Source organism: Miscanthus floridulus, chromosome 6 (assembly GCF_019320115.1).
Source record: "Miscanthus floridulus cultivar M001 chromosome 6, ASM1932011v1, whole genome shotgun sequence".
Lineage (NCBI taxonomy): Eukaryota > Viridiplantae > Streptophyta > Magnoliopsida > Poales > Poaceae > Miscanthus > Miscanthus floridulus.
In genome coordinates, this window is record NC_089585.1 from 102,749,933 (window position 1) to 102,768,102 (window position 18,170).

The following is an 18,170-nucleotide window of genomic DNA, read 5'->3' on the forward strand; positions in this document are numbered from 1 at the left end:
GCCTTACCACTGTAGCCACATTCTTCACCGTACCCATGGCCGGCGGTGCTGTTGTCCTCCAGGCAGATCCTTGGGGTTGAGTCAGGCAGCTCCCTCGGGAGCCGCTTGATCGCGTTGAGTGGCCGAGTCCTGAGTGGCTCCGGGGGGCGCTGCATATGGGCATCAAGCATGCCCTGGCCGTCGTCTCCTCGCACTATGCCGGCATCGACCTCGAGGCCATCAGCGACGGTTATGTCGTGGCTGAGGATGACGAGAAGGCCGAGGAGGAGGTCATGAAGCTGGTGGAGGCGGCTAAGGCCCCTGGCATGACACTGGCCAGTTTGTTCGAAGAGGAGGTGGTTCCTCCTACGCCGACCGCCGACGCTGGTGACCCTGAGTTTTGACCTGGGCCAAAGGGGCCATGTAAATAGATTAGGACTTACATCATTGTACTATGACGCTTGTGGCCATCGAGGCCTTTTAAAGTACTTGTGTGTATATGCTTTTTAATCGTTTTTTATTGTATTTCCGAGCCTCTGCCCTCTGTCTCATCTTTGAACATATCTCTTGCAAAAAACTTCCTCGGAGCCTAAGCTGTCCTTTAGGCAAAAGGTGGTGAGGGAGTTGCCGTAGCCTAGAGGTGTAGGCCGTCTCGTGGCTCAGCCGACCTTTTGGCCCTGAGACAAACTTTCGGTCCTTAGGTTTTTTACAATCGATTTGTCATAGTACACGAGAGAGTTTGGCGTATAATTTTTTTTCGAAAAATGACTAAAAAATGGTGTCTGGGACTTAGGGGGGGTCCCTCCTTCTAGCCCCCGAGGGAGGCTCGGTTCTGCAGAGGCAGAGCCAAGTCTTGTTCGAGCCCCGCGGTGGGCATCCCTATAGAGGTAGAGCCGAGTCTCCCTTATAGCGTTATCGTAACGTCGATCCCTCATCGATGGGCTCGAGGGGTCTCTCGAAAAATTAGAACAACTAAAGAATGCTTCTTTATTGTATTTCGAGAAACAATGTATATAATGCTTGGGAATTTAAGGGTAGAAGCGACGTAGCTGTTCTATGTTCCAAGCGTTGGTGAGGATTTCGCCCTTCTCGTTGGCTAGCTTCCCCTGGCGACCCTTTTTCTTTTTCTTGGGGAGGTGGGGGGGCCGAGGCCCCAGGGGCCTCGTCCCTCCGCTTCCCCTTGGCGTCGTTGTCGGGGAAGATGGCCCCGACAGCCTCTTCACCCGAGGCAAAGTTGGTGGCGATGTCGAGGAGCGCGGCCACCGTGGTTGGTACATTGCGGCCTAACTCTCGGACCAGGTCTCGACAGGAGCTGCCGGAGAGGAATGCCTGGACAATTTCCGAGTCGTCGACGCTTGGCAACTCGGTGCATTACTTGGAGAAGCGTTGGATGAAGTCTTGGAGAGACTCGTCCGCCCTCTGGCGACAACTCTTGAGGTCCCAGGAGTTCCCAGGGCGCGCGTATGTGCCCTGGAAATTCCCGACGAAGACCTTTACCAAGTCGCGCTAGTTGTTGATCTGCAAGGGTGGGAGGTGTTCGAGCCAGGCTCGTGCCGAGTCTGACAGGAACAAGGGGAGGTTGTGGATGATGAGCAGGTCATCGTCCGCGCCGCCTAGCTGACAAGCCAGGTGGTAATCGGCCAGCCATAGCTCAGGGTTGGTATAGCCACTGTACTTTGAGAGGTTGGCCGGTTGCCAAAACCGGGCCAAGAAGTGGGCGCCGCGGATGGCCTTGCTGAAGACTCGAGGGCCAGGTGGCCTAGGAGAAGGACTACGGTCCACCCCACTGTCGTAGCAACTGCCTCGGTGCGGGTGGTAGCCTCGGGTAGGCCCATCATTGTTGTGGCGCCGTCGCCTGCTGACCACATCGTGGTCGCCTTGCGCCTCGTGTCGGTTGCTGAGGCGGTCGTGCACCGAGGGGGCCTTGTTGGCTTTTGGTGCCCGAGCAGGCTCAGGACGAATCGGGGCCCCTCTATCCTACCAAGGCGGTGCCGCGGGTAGTTCCGAGGCGCCCCCACGTCGTCGAGAGGCGGAACTTTCGGCTTGTTGTACCGTGGCGGTCTCGAGGAGGTCTCGGAGCTCGCCGTGGACCCATCGCCCCTCCGAGGTAGAGGGCTCGGGCATTGTTTAGAGTAGCATCGCTGCTGCCGCGACGTTCTGGCTAGCGCGATTGAAGATAGGGGGTTGATCGCCCCCTTCGTCGTTGTTGATGCGGTAGTTGACGTCGCGAGCCCTCCGCCGGGCTGCTCCGCCATCACCGCGACCCCGCTGCTCTTGATCGAGAGTGTCTCAGAGCTGCTGCAGAAGGAGTTGGTCTTGTTTGACCTTGGCCTAAAGCTCACAGAGCTGCTCCAGGTCTAGGCGTCGAAGTTCCTCGTGGGGCGGGGAGCGATTGCCTACCCCTTCGTCCTCATCGCTCGCGCTTGGCACCTCGAGCTCGACGTTGAAGCACTCACAAGTGGGATCATAAGTGTCTTCGTCATTGGAGTCAGAGTAGCCGAAGCAGTAGTCGCTCACGGCCATGAAGCGGCGCATGGCTTTAGGGTCACGAAGCCCGGAGAAGTCCGCTCCAGCCCACGCCTCGTCCTTCGCCGAGGAGTCAGCGTGGGTGTGGGTCGGGGTTGTGGCGATGAGGTCGAGGGCAAAACGTTGGTGGCGTCCTGGGGGCTCTGCGTGAGCAGAAGCGTAGGTGGCGGCGGCATTGCCCAACCTGAAGGGGTACGGGGATGGTGTCGTCCCCGGGCTCCGCTCCGCCGGAGTCGACTCCTCAGGAGGTGGCGGGGCAGAGCTTGATGATGGGGCGTTGTTGCGTGCCACCGGCGTCTTTCCCTTGCCCAGGCTTAAGCTAGATAGGTCCCCAGCCAGGGACTCTGTACCAACAGCCGGGTATGGGATACTGGCGGAGCGCGGTGCGTTGCCCTGAGCTCACGCGGTGTCGGGGTGGTCCCGCCCGCGTCGTGCCTGGCGAGCACGACGAGAGCGGTGGCCCAGGCGCCGCCTGCGCCTGGGCTGCTGGTGCGTGATGTCGTCGTCGGTCGATGGGGCTCTAGGTGGGAGGAGTACCATATCGTACTCATATCCTAGAGACATGAACTCTAGGCTCCCGAACTAGATCACCGTGCCGAGACGCAGTGGTCGCACGGGGTCTGCCATCCGAAACTTGTTGGGATGACTAAGCTGACACGCAGTATGGCCCTACCTGGCGCGCCAACTGTCGGTGTTTTAGTCCGGTGGGTCCTCAACCAACTAGTGAAAGTGTACTGCGTGCCCCTAATCCCAGATGGTGATGCAAAGAGACACAAGGTTTATACTGGTTTAGGCAATAAGTGTCATACGTCCAGTCTGAGAGAGCGATCTTGTATTCCTTGCACCGAAGTGCTTGTAGTAGGGGCTTACAAGCTGAACGAGAGAGGGAGCTAGTCCCAGGTCTCTGCGTAGAGTGGCATGGGTTGCTTGAGATGTTGATCTCTTGCAGTGAGAGAGCGTGTGTATTACAGAGTGTTGTGCGTTGCTTGCATGTGTGAGTCTCTTTCCTAGAAGCGGCCCTAGTCACTCCCTTTTATAGTTGAAGGGAGGCACAGGGGCGGTACGTGGATTTGTTACGTGGCGTTTTGTGAGCAGAGACGGTATGTCCAAGCCCTGTAGCTCGTCACTATGGCGGCATGGTCGGTGGAGCGGCCTTGTCCTCGGTGCACTGGAGCGACGCGCCGGTCACGCCTGATCCTATGCGACGTGGGAGCTCTTGCGGCTTGACGCAGGGCATGGTGTGTATTGTGGACGACGTGCCGGTCCCAGAGTGCTGACAACGTGGAGAGCCGAGGCCCAGTCGGTGCAGAGGCTGAACCATTGTTGGGGGGCTCGGCGGGCGCGAGTCCCGAGGCTACAGGAGCCCGGAAGCGGATAGCCGAGGCTCGGAGGGAGCAGTTGGTCTTGTACACTGATTCCGAGGCTACAGGGACCCGAACTTGACTTTCCACGCCGCGCTGTCCTTGGAGCAGGGGTTAGGCAGCACAGTGCAGCATGGGTGTCAGCCGTGGGCATAGTGCTGAGCACAGCGGCCGGTAACCCCTGCCCCGTCCTGTCCCGGACGACATAGCGTCGATGTGACTCCCGTCTCGTCGGCCACTCCGCTGTATCGTGCCGCCGTCCGGCTGACGTCGCGGGAGTGGTTGGACGCGTTGGTTGGACGTGATGTCCTGTCAGAGAAGTCGGTCAAGGCGGGTGGTGTCGGGGTTGATGCCGAGCCGGCCTCGAGCGAGTCGGTAACTGAGTGCTCGTCCGAGGCCTCGTGACGCGGGGCCTCGGGCGAATCGGAGAATCGTTACCTCGTCCGAGGCCTTGTGGCGCGGGGCCTCGGGCGAGGCGGAGAATCGGTACCTCGTCCAAGGCCTTGTGGCGCGGGGCCCCGGGCGAGGCGGAGAATCGGTACCTCGTCCGAGGCCTTGTGGCGCGGGGCCTCGGGCGAGTCGGAGAATTGGTATCTCGTCCGAGGCCTCATGGTTTCATTCTGGGCCGAGCCCGCTTTGGGTGAGCCCGGATTTTGTTCGTGGTGGACCGGGTGGTCCAGCCGGGCCTCGGATAAGGTGGGGGTTTGCCGGTGGTTGTCTCTTGGCTTCGATATTTACAAGGTCTAAGCGATTTTTTAGTTCTTGTTTAGGGGACCCCTTTTTATGGTACCCGACACATACTAAGGTTCCATAGTTAAAGATGTACGACCAACTTAGCAGTACCATAGTTATGTGTCATTCTAGATACAATTTCAATATCTGTAGTGGACAGCCTTGCTTCTATATATTTATTTTTTTTTTCGAGTTTGGATCCCAGATCATTACCAACCTCATCTGCAATCCAACCACACCGCTTTCACATTTTGAGTTCACAATGTCTGCGGCAGCTTGCAGGGTTGACACCAGAAGCGCGGAGAGCTCATGATTTTTCTGTCTCATTGCCAATACATGTTTACAGACTGCCTTCTCACCAAACCTACAACAACACAAATGTTCAGTGCCCATTATACTACTTTTGCAAGTTACAAATAAATAAACATAGGTTTAATTGAGATTTAATGTATGCATATTTGTATATACCAAGATGTACTTCTGCCATTATGGATGGCCTAAACCCCATACATTGAAGCTAACTCATCAGGTTTTCGCATGTGTTTTTTCCTCGAACAACGCGGTAGAGCTACGTGCCAGGTTCTCGCATGTGTTTTACATTTACCGTTTATTTTATCATTCGTTTAGGTTCTTATTTTCTTATGAGAAAATTTTGTATTTGGCCCTAAAAATAATGCTCCTTTCTTATTTGACATCGAAACTGAAAATCTTTCCTATATGTCCTGAACTCGAGTTTTTCTTTCCTATTTGACGCTTTCGTCAGTTTGGGTTGTTAACGGTGTCAAGTCCTATGTGAAAAGTCCATTTTACCCCTAGAGTTTTTTACTAGTCCTGGCATTCCATGGTTAATACTGCTATCTTTTATGAAACATTGCAGTTTAAGATAAAAACATTCATAAAAGATAGCAATATTAACCATGGAATGCCAGGATTAGTAAAAAACTTTAGGGGTAAAACGGACTTTTCACATAGGACTTGACACCGTTAACAACCCAAACTGACAGAAGTGTCAAATAGAAAAGAAAAACTCGAGTTCAGGACATATAGGAAAGATTTCCAGTTTCGATGTCAAATAAGAAAGGAGCATTATTTTTAGGGCCAAATACAAAATTTTCTCTTTTCTTATCGTGATTCACATGCTTCCATTATACAGTACTCACGGTTTGGTGCCTCTCATTATGTCTTCTGTCAGGTTGGTTGCTAGGATCTACACTTTGCTTCACTCTGTTCTCCTCACTCCAAGAATAGAATAGCTGAACAGTAGAAAATAGAAGGTACGATGCAGGAGCACGAACTGCATCAATTTATTGGTGACATCCATGGTTTGTATTGTCTTTGCATTGATAACTAATCTGGTGGTAACGAGGTGTTTATGCTATCATATTGTTCTACTAGGGTTTATTTGTTGCCAAATGGAGCAGTGACTTGGAATAGGTTCACCTTATCCAGCGAGGCTTAAGTGCAACAGCCGTTGATGCCAACCATCAGTTCATTTGCCTAAAGTACCAATGTCCTTCCATAATTCTTTTGTGGTCATCACCTGACACCAGCTCATGATACGCTGCTTTATACATCATGCCTAAAGCCCCGCTCGGTTCCTGGGGATTGACCCTCGGGGACCATTCCCGGCCGGATTCATTACTAAAATTTATATAAGCATTCCACAGCCTGAATACTTCTAGGTCCGGATTTGCTCTAAACGAACGGAGCCTAAATGGTCTTTCTGATTGAAACATATTTTCCAAAGTACTTATAGTAAAGGAATATTTTGCTTGGTTTTCCCTACCGAAGTGTACAAATCTGTCACTTGATAGTTTCACCCTTTCTCCACAAGATAAAAATGTCATAGTGCTATCAATTTTTTTATACAATATTTGAGTTCAGCCCTTTATTCTCTATGTACTCATAACAGGTACGTACCCTCAAATTTTCATAAATGCTTTCACAATGTCACAAGCAACAAATATGGATAATAAATACATGGATCCAAGGATGCATTTTCTACACCGATTGTTGCCTTTGGTACACCGGCGGCAACGCGCGGGGTACTGCCTAGCAGACCCATGTTGCGCGCATGAGCGGGAACCTGAAACCGAAATGGCCTCTAGTGTGGTAGGAGCGGACGGCGTCGCTGCTGTTTCCCGTGGCCTGTGGCCACGAGCCCACCACCGCCCACGAGAACGTGACGCTGCGGCCCCCACGGCTCCGATCTGCTGCCTGACTGCCTGTGTGCCTGTGTATATGTCGGCCGTCTCGATCGAGCCGTGCCGTCCGGGGCCGCGGGGCCGGATCCTAGGATAGACCATTGATTCCGCGGTCAGATCAGGCGGGCCGCTGTGCTCCCATCGCACGGTCGGCCCCGGTGCAACAGTGCCAGTGCTAAGCAGCAGCCTTCCTTGTTTCTCTTGCACAAGCTAAGCTGTAGTGCTGATCTTTCCACGGCGTTGTGGATAGGTATGGATTATGAAAAGAACGCTAAACTGATATGGTGAGGAGAATAACCGACATATTCCAAACTCTTATTTTAGCGCAAAGCAGTCTGAACATGCGAAAGAATTAACGGTAGTCAGTGCTTAACGTCCCCATCAAAGATCGTGATGCCGTTCCCGTGCGGGTGTGATTATTCAAAATCGAGAATCGACATATGCCGAACCAACTCGTCCTTTGAAATTTCATCTCCCCCCTAACTACATTTCCTTGACTTCATAGCTACTCCCACTACGTACCACACTATTACTACACCTACAAACCTATAAGTTCGTACGTACGTATTCGATTTGATTGCACGTTATGAAACACGGGGAACTCCAGTTAAATAATTGAGAAAATTTCTTATTTGGCCATGAAAATAATGCTCCTTTCTTATTTGACACCGAAAGTGAAAATCTTTCCTATATGTCCTCAACTCTAGTTTTTCTTTCATATTTGACATTTCCGTCAGTTTGGGTTGCTAATGGTGTTAAGTCCTATGTGAAAAGTCTATTTTACCCCTAGAGATTTTTTACTAGTTCGGACTGTGGAAATCAAAAGTTCTGATAGGGGGTCAGAAGTTCTAATGTTCTCACAGAGCCAGAACTCCTATGCGCGAAACTTAGAAGTTCTGGTAGGGGGTCAGAAGTTCTGATTTCCGCACAAAGCCAAAGGACAATTTACTCATTCATCCGGACTTCGAATTAGACATTCCATATATGTTTTTTTTACCATATCGATAAGAGGAACGCAATGGTGAAGTCCGTTTCGTATTTTGACAACTTTACAAAATAGACATTTTTGGTTGTCAACAATTATAAAAAAAAGGTACATGATTGACAACAATAAATAGGTTTCCAACAACATCCAATTTTAAGAGATGACATACAGAATGACAATAACACATTTATTTTGGAAAACTCACAAATTCAAGATAAATAGAATATTTAGGAGCATCCATGATCACAATAAGAGGAACATACAGGTTCACATGCACAGAAACATTTTCACAGGTTTGCATCTATTACATGACTCATAGACGTCTCTAACTCAATACATATTTAGACAATTTTCTCATACAAGAATCACAAACTCAGCCCTTTTTTTTCTCCTTGTGCCCAGTGCAGGGATATCAAGCTGCGACAAAAGATTTTTTGCAGCGTTTTTATCTACTTCTTTCTTCCTCCTTTTTCCCTTTAACTTGATAACAGCTTCTGGTTTATCTTTGGATGTAGGAAGCTCAATTGAAAGTGGTTCAGGTTTATTTGAACCACTTCTGGACCTGTACATGTTCATGTGTATGCAAAAATTATTTGAGATCAAATCGAAAAACTGACCATGCAAAATAAATTTAGATTTAGTATAGGCTACCTTTTTGATGCTCCAGAGTTAGAGGAACCCCGCTTTCCCTTTTTCCTACTTGTAATCTCCAAGCTTACACTAAAAAAGAAGAGAGTTTGGTACTTAGAAGTCACCATTAACTTTCTATTAGTAGAATATTTATTCAAGTTTTTATTAATTACCTTCCTGCTGGTCCAGAATTGGAGTCAGCACCCTTTCTCTTCTTATTAGCTGTAGGTTCAGGTTCCAAGTTTTGACTACATTAATATTGAAAGTACTAGGATGAGACACCATGAGTTGGAATGTAAATACAGAAAGTGGAAATTGAGCTAACCTTGGTGAAAAAGTCATAGAACGTGTTGGTGCTTCATCCTCCAATGGCACAATGGAACTCTGTACTGATTTGGTAACCTTCTTTGTAACTGAGTCAATGAAATCCTTATAATTCGACAGATCTGAGTCAACAACCATCTCGAAACTAAAACATTTGACATCCTTTCTAGCCTTTTTGCGATTGCCAAGCAAATGAATTTTCAATAGAAAACCAGTAGCTGAATCCATCCTGTGAGAGTACAATAACGTCATGCATGAGAACTTTCCCAACCCTACTGCTATGGAGCTCCTATAGAGGACATGGAGAGAATAAACCCACCCTGCAAGAAGTTGCTGCTGTGTCCTGGCCGCATCACCCTCCACTGTGGCCGCGCGCGCCTGCCTCCATGGCCGCGTCACCCTCCTCCGAGGCCGGGCCGCCCCGCACCGAGGCCGCGCGGGCTACCTGCTTCGCCGCGCCGGGCACCATCGAGGCCGCGCGGGGCGCCTGCAGGGCCGCTCCGCCCGCCACCATGGCCGCTCCGCCCGCCTCCGAGTCCGCGCAGACCGCCTTTGAGGCCACTCCGCCAACCTCCATGGCCGCAGCCTCGATCCAGGGTTAGAGGAGGGAGTCCGCCCGTCCGCCCCCGTATGAGCGCGAGTCAGGATGAACAGCCGCGACTCTAGGCCACCGAGTTCTTTTCCTACCCTCAAAGGGCATTTTGGTCTTTTCCCATCGCCTCACTTCGACAGCTAACGGTAGTTGCTCACGGAACTGACGGGAATGTCAAATAGGAAATAAAAACTCGAGTTGAGGACATATAGGAAAGATTTTCAGTTTCGGTGTCAAATAGGAAAGTAGCATTATTTTCCAGGCTAAATAGGAAATTCCTCTAAATAATTAGCACTACATCACAATCGCCGATCAAGTCTCGTAGATGAGAAGAGATGCAGACAACCAGAGCCGCCTTGACAGTTTGACTAGGGCCGCCAATTTCGTCTGTATCAATCATCGTACATATTTTGGGACGTAATAATATATTTTATTTGCAATAAAAAAGCATATAAGCAATCAAGAGCAGCTCGGAAACGCACCAAAGTCTCAGTTTTCACAATATATAATACCTCTTGAAACATACTAGGAGTATCGAATATAATAACATTTAGGGTATTTTTTTTATAAAAAAACACAATTGGAATTGAAGGAGGGGAAAAAAAGAAAAACAAGGAAATATTTCTTAACCAACTTCTTCACAGGCTATTAGAAGGTCCATGGTCCAGCCCAACTTACAGCAGCCCAAAAAAATACTCTCTTAGCCTCTGTAACTACCGGCCCTAACAGTACTCGGCCCAGCCCAGACAGCCCCCGCTCCGCTCCGCTCCGAACATTGGATCCTCTGCTCCTCTCTCTGCTCGCAACGCAGGGACTCCACAAGCGTCCAGGCTCGAGACGCCAGCACGCTCCCGCAGTAGCAGCAGCGCGTGCCGTGGCCGTGGGAGTGAGAGGTGCGGAGCTGTCGCCGGCGGTCGACCATCGGTGTCGGAGATGAAGGAGAGAAGCGGCTCCAGGGCGGCGGTGGACGAGCGCTACGCGCAGTGGAAGTCGCTCGTCCCCGTTCTCTACGACTGGTTTGCCAACCACAACCTCGTTTGGCCATCCCTCTCCTGCCGGTAACTTCCTCTGCCCACCCTACTGGCTCTTCCTTCCGCCTCTCCCTTTCGGTCGTTTCGTTCCCGTAGCCATCGTTTCGTGCCCGTAGCCATCGTTTCCGTGAAGATTCCTGCCGGATTAGGGTTTTAATGGGGGTACGGCGTCGTTCGTATCTAGGGTTTTGATCCGGGGTTGTACTTGCGGTGACTCTAGATCTGTCCCATGGTTGGTGCGTTGGTGGGAATGGCGTGGGATGGGGCGGGAATGATGGGCCTGGATGCTGGATTAGCGTTTTGCGATGCTAGGGTTTATGGGTTTTGGCGGGTGTCACTGTTTGAGAATTTGAGTTGGGGGGATAGGAGCTTGTGTGTTCATTTTATTAACTTATTTTGGTGCAGGGACTTCTTCAAATTTGAACAAAACCCTGAAAATTCCTAAAGCACCAACTTCTTCCAATTTGAATAAAACCCTCCTCCATGTGACTCTGCAACTTATGATGCTGAGATCTGGTTGTTCGGTAACAGGTGGGGGCCACAGTTTGAGAAAGCTACCTACAAGAATCGTCAGCGCCTTTACCTATCTGAGCAGGCAAGTGCATCTGCAAGCATATATTATCTTATATCAGTTTGTAGAAGCAAATGCTGCCGATGCTTAGGTCTTTGTTGGCTGATGAGATTGCATATTATCTTTATTGGAGCTAGCTAACCGTGGGAGTTGCTTAATTGCTATGGTTTCAGACGGATGGGAGCGTGCCTAATACTCTGGTTATTGCAAACTGTGAAGTTGTGAAACCTAGGGTTGCAGCTGCTGAACATATCTCGCAGGTTAGTTATTGTTTATTGCATTGATTAGAGTTGTGTTTGGCGAAAGCAGAAATGCATTAGTTTTAGCTGTGTGTCATGTGTTTATTTGATCTTTGATTCCAGTTCTCATCTCAACCTAATCAGAAACTTAAAGGCTTTTGCCAGTCAGGGTTATGTCTAAACTGCATTAGAATGGTGCCGTATCTGAATGAATGGCTTATGTCAAAATGTTATGTACATTTGCGAACTCATTTATTCTGTATTTTTATACATCTGTATACATATTGCTGTTACCATTACACACAGACCTAAGGAGATCTAAGATTTGGGGGGGGGGGGGGGGGGGGGGGTGTGGAGGCCATAAAACCACCCACATTTAGATGTCACTCTTTCAAAACATGTAAACCCACCTTAACTGGCTATGCACATTGGGGCCCCCCTCCTCCATAATCCATATTTTGCACTTAGACCTGATTGAGAAGAACAGAGCAATTTTTGTCACAAGATGGCTGGACAAATATTTTAATACAGAGAATTCTGAGACTATGGACAGACATGATGATATGGAGGGAGTATACTCTATAGTAATGTAACTCTAGTGTGTTCAAAGTATCCTTAGTGTTACATTGAGCCTTCGACAGCACTGTTTGGGTTTCATAATTCTATCTTTTTTGGGGGTTACGATGGTGCTCACCAGATATTCGTTTTGCAGTTTAACGAGGAAGCACGATCTCCTTTTGTAAAGAAGTACAAGACTATAGTTCATCCTGGTGAAGTAAGGGTTATTTTATATTGAAGTTGGCCTTTTTGCATTTTTTTTACATGTTGCTCACGCAGATCCTACAATGTGATCACTTTGTATTTGCTTCTCAGCATTGTTCCTCAGCTTGCTTTCTTATTTGAATTGTAGTTATATGGCATTTTTTATAATTTGTTAAACCAGATGGTTGATGCATTATTTTTGTCTTTACCTTGCAAACAGGTTAACAGAATCAGGGAGCTTCCACAGAACAGTAAGATCATAGCCACTCACACTGACAGTCCAGATGTATGTCCAGACCTTATACTGTCGTTTAATTCTTGTGAGGCATAATGTGTTACGGATCGAAGGGTGTCAACCTTTTTCCCATTGTCATTCAGGTACTTATTTGGGATGTTGAAGCACAGCCAAATAGACATGCCGTTCTAGGAGCAAGCGAGTCTCGCCCTGATCTGGTATGATTCATTGTTTAGTTCAGTGTGCCAGAACTCTTCTTTGGCACAGGGCTTACTAGCATCTACTCTTTGTTCAGATATTAACAGGACATAAGGAAAATGCGGAATTTGCGCTTGCCATGTGTCCAGCAGAACCATATGTCCTATCAGGAGGTATTTTTGTGCTTTCCTACTCTTTTGGGAGTCAACTATTTATCCAGTTTGTTTGAACATCTCAAGCGCAAGATTTAGCTCCAAATAACGTCCGTTGAATGGCAATATGTTTCTTTATTGCATTGACAATTGTCCTTCCATTAGGATGTGTGTCCCTCACAAAAATATATATTTGTCTACCTGTTGCATTTAGTTACTTAGTCAATCTTAAGCCCCAGGATTTTTGTTTCAAGCCATTTGCTGCCTAAATCTGTGCAGCAGTGTCATTCTAACTCCAATTAACTATATCCTTGTTGATATTTTGGCTGTATAAAAGTAGCTTTTAGTATATCTGTCTCAAAAGGATGTTCTCTCAATATTTCAATTTAATGAGCCTCAATAAATCTATATATTGGAATAGAAATTGGTAGTCAAATTTGTTATTGAGAGATCAAGACTGTACATGCCCATTATGACACTTTTTGGGACTGAAGTCAGCTCTGTTATTTAAGATTATTGGAACGTAGGAAGTTTTCCTGTTTCCTGTGTTTTTCCTGTGAAAATGAACTGATCCCTGTGAAATTCCTGTGTTTCAAAGGGCCCTTTATAAACTCTTATGCCATGAGCCCATGAGCTATCTTTGATGCTTATACAGGTATTAGTTATCTTACTATACTATACTAGATTTGTCATAACAGTTAATGGTTGAATTGTTTGTCTTCTAACAAGTAACAAATATTCCTGAACTAACGTTTGTGTCAATTTTTTTATTGAGAATATGCACAATTGCATGCAACAGGTTCAATCCTGATTGCAGAGAGAATGAGAGATACCATGGCAACTTTAAGACACATGGATAATAAATTAGAATGGAACCTAGTCACCACTACACCATCTCAGCCTATGTAAAACCACGTGGCTATGTTCAGTTTAGACCTAAGATGATTTACTTCAACTTTTGGGACTGTAAAATTCTGTTTTCCAGCTCAACTAAAAGAGCAGTCCTTTTTCAAAATTTATTAATTATTGTACTGTGATAAATGATAACCTGTGTTTTGTTCAAATACAAAACTTAAATAGGAAAGGACGAATCTGTTGTCTTGTGGAGCATCCAAGACCACATATCTGCCCTTGGGGATTCCTCTTCTTCTCCTGGAGCATCTGGCAGCAAGCAGTCTGCTAAAACCGCAAATGAAAAGGAGAGCCCTAAAGTTGATCCTAGAGGTATATTCCATGGACATGACAGCACTGTTGAAGATGTTCAGTTCTGCCCTTCCAGGTAAATAGTGTTCTCTGTTTTTCTGGTTGCCTTCAAAACAACTGATGGACTCACATAAGCATATATATCATCCTCCAATTTTTCAAATGTTCATTGTTAAAACACTTCTATTTTTTTAATGATATTATTGTCAACGTCTTACCGCCTGGTGCAAGCGGTAGAGTCTTACCGCCTGTGACCGGAAGGTCCTGGGTTGGAGTCGCGGTCTCCTCGCATTGCACAGGCGAGGGTAAGGCTTGCCACTGACACCCTTCCCTAGACCCCGCACAGAGCGGGAGCTCTCTGCACTGGGTACGCCCTTTATATTATTGTCAACGTCTATGTTCATTTTTATTTATATTAATACCCTATATTGTTTTTTTTTCTTTTGGGGGATGAAGTGCGCAGGAGTTTTGTAGTGTGGGTGATGATGCTTGTCTTATTCTGTGGGATGCTCGAACTGGCACTGGCCCAGCTGTAAAGGTGACGTTCTCCTGTTCCATATCTAATTGGATCAACTATGTTTTTGGCCGAAGTTTGAGTGCATGAATGCAATGTGTCTTGTGTAATAACGTAGCTTCATTCGAAGAGGTGATAGGCTGTTGGCTTTTAATGAGACCATCGTGACTCACATGGAGTTATTTATTAAGTCAAATTGGCCTGACATACTTGTTGCATGATAATTACGCTTCTAATTCTGTTTTCTCGAATGGTTGTTCATTTTCATAAACTTAACCAATATAATGTGTTGGAAAATTGACTCTGATTTATTGGTTTTGGTCAACAGTATATTGTTCAGTTTTGTAATGTGGCGTACCTTTCAATCTTTCTCAGGATATGGAGTTTTTAAATACTGTATGGACTATGATGTTAAAAATTATTTATTTCTTTATTTTCAGGTTGAGAAAGCTCACAGTGGAGATGTTCATTGTGTTGATTGGAATCCCCTTGATGTTAACTATATCTTAACTGGGTATGATGGCATTAAGGCTTAATTTATGAAAAAAAATCGATCTCCATCAGTTCATAACACATTTAATGAATGTTTCAATTGATATTTCAGGTCTGCCGATAACTCTGTCCGAATGTGGGATCGTCGCAATCTGGCTTCAGGAGGAGCTGGTTCTCCAGTTCACAAATTTGAGGGCCATAAAGCTGCTGTTCTTTGTGTTCAGGCATGTCAAGATAATATTTTTGCTGTTATTTTCTCTTTATGCAGATGTGGTTGCCTCCTCCTATGATGTTTTTGGATACCTTTTAGCCATAATTCTCTCTTTTGGATTTCAGTGGTCACCTGATAGAGCATCTGTTTTTGGAAGTTCTGCGGAAGATGGTTTCTTAAACGTGTGGGACCATGAGAAGGTAACCACTCATATACACTGAACTATCGTATCTTTTCTGAAGGAACCCTGCACAGCTTATCGGTGAAGGTGATTGGGTTCAATTGCTTGTGATTTCTCATGTACTCTGTCTGGCCTGACTAATAAAAGTTTTTGTAATGGCAGGTTGGGAAGAAGAGAAATTCTAATGTCCCATCTGGGCTTTTCTTTCAGCATGCTGGTCATAGGTTTGTTGTCTCAGATGCAAAAACTAACCCTTAGCATACATGCTCCTATTTTTACCGTGCATTTCATAATTCATACTGTACATCTTGGCAGGGATAAGATTGTAGACTTCCACTGGAATTCGTCAGATCCTTGGACAATTGTCAGTGTCTCTGATGACGGTGAGAGCACTGGTGGAGGTGGAACACTGCAGGTACATCTTTTTCTTGCAATATTGCAAATTATTTCAAAAAAAATATTGCAAACAAGTGATTTTATAAGACAAATATCAATCTGTATTTCCATAGTCAATTGGAGTTACTAAATCTACTGTATAATTGCCTTCGATTCTTACTGTTTTGTTCGTGCAGATTTGGCGCATGAGTGATTTGATCTACCGCCCAGAGGACAAAGTCCTTACAGAGCTGGAGAATTTCAAGACTCACTTGGCCAGCTGCGCTCCAAGGAGTTGAGTCATGTAGTTACCTGCGGAATTCAATCCTGTGATTCTGAGTAGGTGATGTAGTTTCCTGGCCATAACTATGGCCCCAGTTGACATTGAATGTGTCCTCTGATGCTGCTAGAGCTGTACCCTTGAGGGGCTTGTGCTTTTGTGAGCTTGTGTTAAACCTGTTGTATGACTAAATCTGTATGTCTGCAGACGCGTCAGAGCCGGACTTCTAGTCTGTAGGCCAACTATTGGGATAATTGGCCGGATATTGTCAACAATTGTTCCAGATTGGTGTATTGGATCTAATGAGATTGTCTGCAATTGCTTATTTTTATGGTTTAGTGTGAGGTTGGGTCTACGAGCGTGTTTGGTTCAGACGTCGTTTTACCCTGTTACCTATTAACAGTGGCACCTGATCACTTAGGGGCGTTTGGATCCTTTGTATAGGAGAAATTGAAATCTACATAATGGATTAGGCTATTTGGTTTGAATTTGACATTCTATAACTTTTTTAAGCTTACAAATAAGCCTATCTTAAATTCATAGGGTAGAAGATGAAAATAGATTTTATAGATCAATATGTTATAATTCTATTATTTAATTTATAGTACACTCTTCAACTCACTTTGCTATAATAGAAATACAACATATAATATTCCTCGTATGTTTAACAAATAAATATATAAATATATTTCATATACAATTATATTAGTTTAATTAATCTATGTCTAAATTATAATTATTAAAATAAATTCAATTCTAAATATCTAAACGGGCCCTGTTGGTTTGGCAGCTGTAATCGATTGACGCGGTATCGGATACCCGGTCTTCAGAACGACGATGCCGCCCACTTTCTGGCTTATCCATTGCATGCTGCAGGCTTCGCAGTCCGCACGCACAGCTCTTCGTGAGACAGCTTCCGCGTGAAACCAAACAAAAGACGTAAAGTATTGCACTGTAACAGATTACAGTGGTAAATGATTAGTACATTAACATTACTGTTCCAAATTTTGAACCAAATTGCACCTGGAAGGTTTTAGTTTGGACATATTCGTACATTGGAACAAGAGAAACCGACATGCATGTGCCATTGTGCCGATGTGCGTATGTTGGTAGGAGTTCATGTGTTGCCGGGACTTTATCCTTAGATCAGAAAGCGTTATTCCCGTTAACGAAGTATTGACCTGCCCTGGTTCCGATCTCAGCACGACGGCAGCGGAACAGAGGACGGCGAGAACATGTGAAAGAACCGTGCTAGCACGTGACGTGAATCTAGGCCACACGCGAAACGCCAACTGGACGAACTGTGGAGCAAATATGTCCAAGTGTCGAGTGTCTACCTTCAGAAGATGGTCAGGTATCTTGCCGGGGCTTAGCAGCGTCTTTTTGCCGGGTGTCCAAGTGTCGAGTGCATATGCTGATGGGAGCACGTATCTTGCCGGGGCTTAGCAGCGTCTTTTTGCCGGGTCAGGTGTACTTAAATAAGTTCTGGTATAGGTAACGTATAGGTTTGAGTCAGGTTGACCTTCTCTAGTTCGGATCTCGCTCGCCAGAATTAGGAACACTAGCACGTGACGTGTCACATCTTCGAACGAAGCTAGGTGGCACACAGGTCACCGCGTGTGCGCGTGGTCTGTTCACTCGTCAGTTCAGTTCGTCTTGTGTGCCTACTCCACCTCCACCCCTGTACGCTTTGCTCGCTCAATTGCCGGTTGCCGCTCCACCTCCAGCGTACGTTGTTTATACGCTTCTACTACTATGCGCCAAAACGGTCAAACGAACGCCTTCCCATCCATCCATATGCTTCTGTACCGTGGCGTTCTTACTCTTCTGGGTAGCCGCGGGTAAAATACGATTGTTCAAATCTGAAACAACTATCTTTTGTTCAAACGATAATGGCCCTGTTTGGATACTCTAGCTCGGCTAGAGGTTAGAGCTAGTTTCTAGCTCTAGATTAGCCCTAAACTAACTCTAGCTCAAGAGGTGTTTGAATGCAAGAGTTAGATTAACAATAAATGTGTTTTTCTAATCATTTGGCTCATTTAAACCATCTTTTCAGCCGGATTTGACGTGGCAGGCTCTTGTGTGGCCTCCTCCTGCACATAAATGATACAAATACATTATTTTTACAAATCAAGCATCCAAATCACAATAAATTTTAATTTGTCCATACATATGAGATGTGTCACTCAAACTTACAAGTCCTCAATCAAGCTAAACAAAAAAATTACACTTCATGTAACAAAGCATGAGCTAATTCATCACGGAAGGCATTCATGTTGACATCTTCAACAAGAGGTTCATCTTCTGGCCATGCTGATGCCGAAGAACGAGGCATTGGGTTATAATTTTCATCCGCATCACAGGCATCAAATTCTCTATCCGCAATTCTGCTC

General features: G+C 46.4%; 1 protein-coding gene across 1 annotated transcript; it reads left to right on the forward strand.

Annotated features, from left to right (window-relative positions):
- Nucleotides 1-10,131: 10,131 nt before the first annotated feature.
- Nucleotides 10,132-16,102, forward strand: LOC136458848 (WD-40 repeat-containing protein MSI4-like). Its single transcript, XM_066458763.1, has 15 exons — nucleotides 10,132-10,391; nucleotides 10,896-10,959; nucleotides 11,109-11,195; nucleotides 11,887-11,949; nucleotides 12,157-12,222; nucleotides 12,315-12,389; nucleotides 12,467-12,542; nucleotides 13,602-13,800; nucleotides 14,181-14,262; nucleotides 14,679-14,752; nucleotides 14,843-14,954; nucleotides 15,067-15,141; nucleotides 15,285-15,346; nucleotides 15,438-15,537; nucleotides 15,695-16,102. Exons 1-15 carry the CDS (start codon nucleotides 10,267-10,269, stop codon nucleotides 15,794-15,796), a joined length of 1,362 nt encoding a protein of 453 aa, XP_066314860.1. The 5' UTR covers nucleotides 10,132-10,266; the 3' UTR covers nucleotides 15,797-16,102.
- Nucleotides 16,103-18,170: the final 2,068 nt, after the last annotated feature.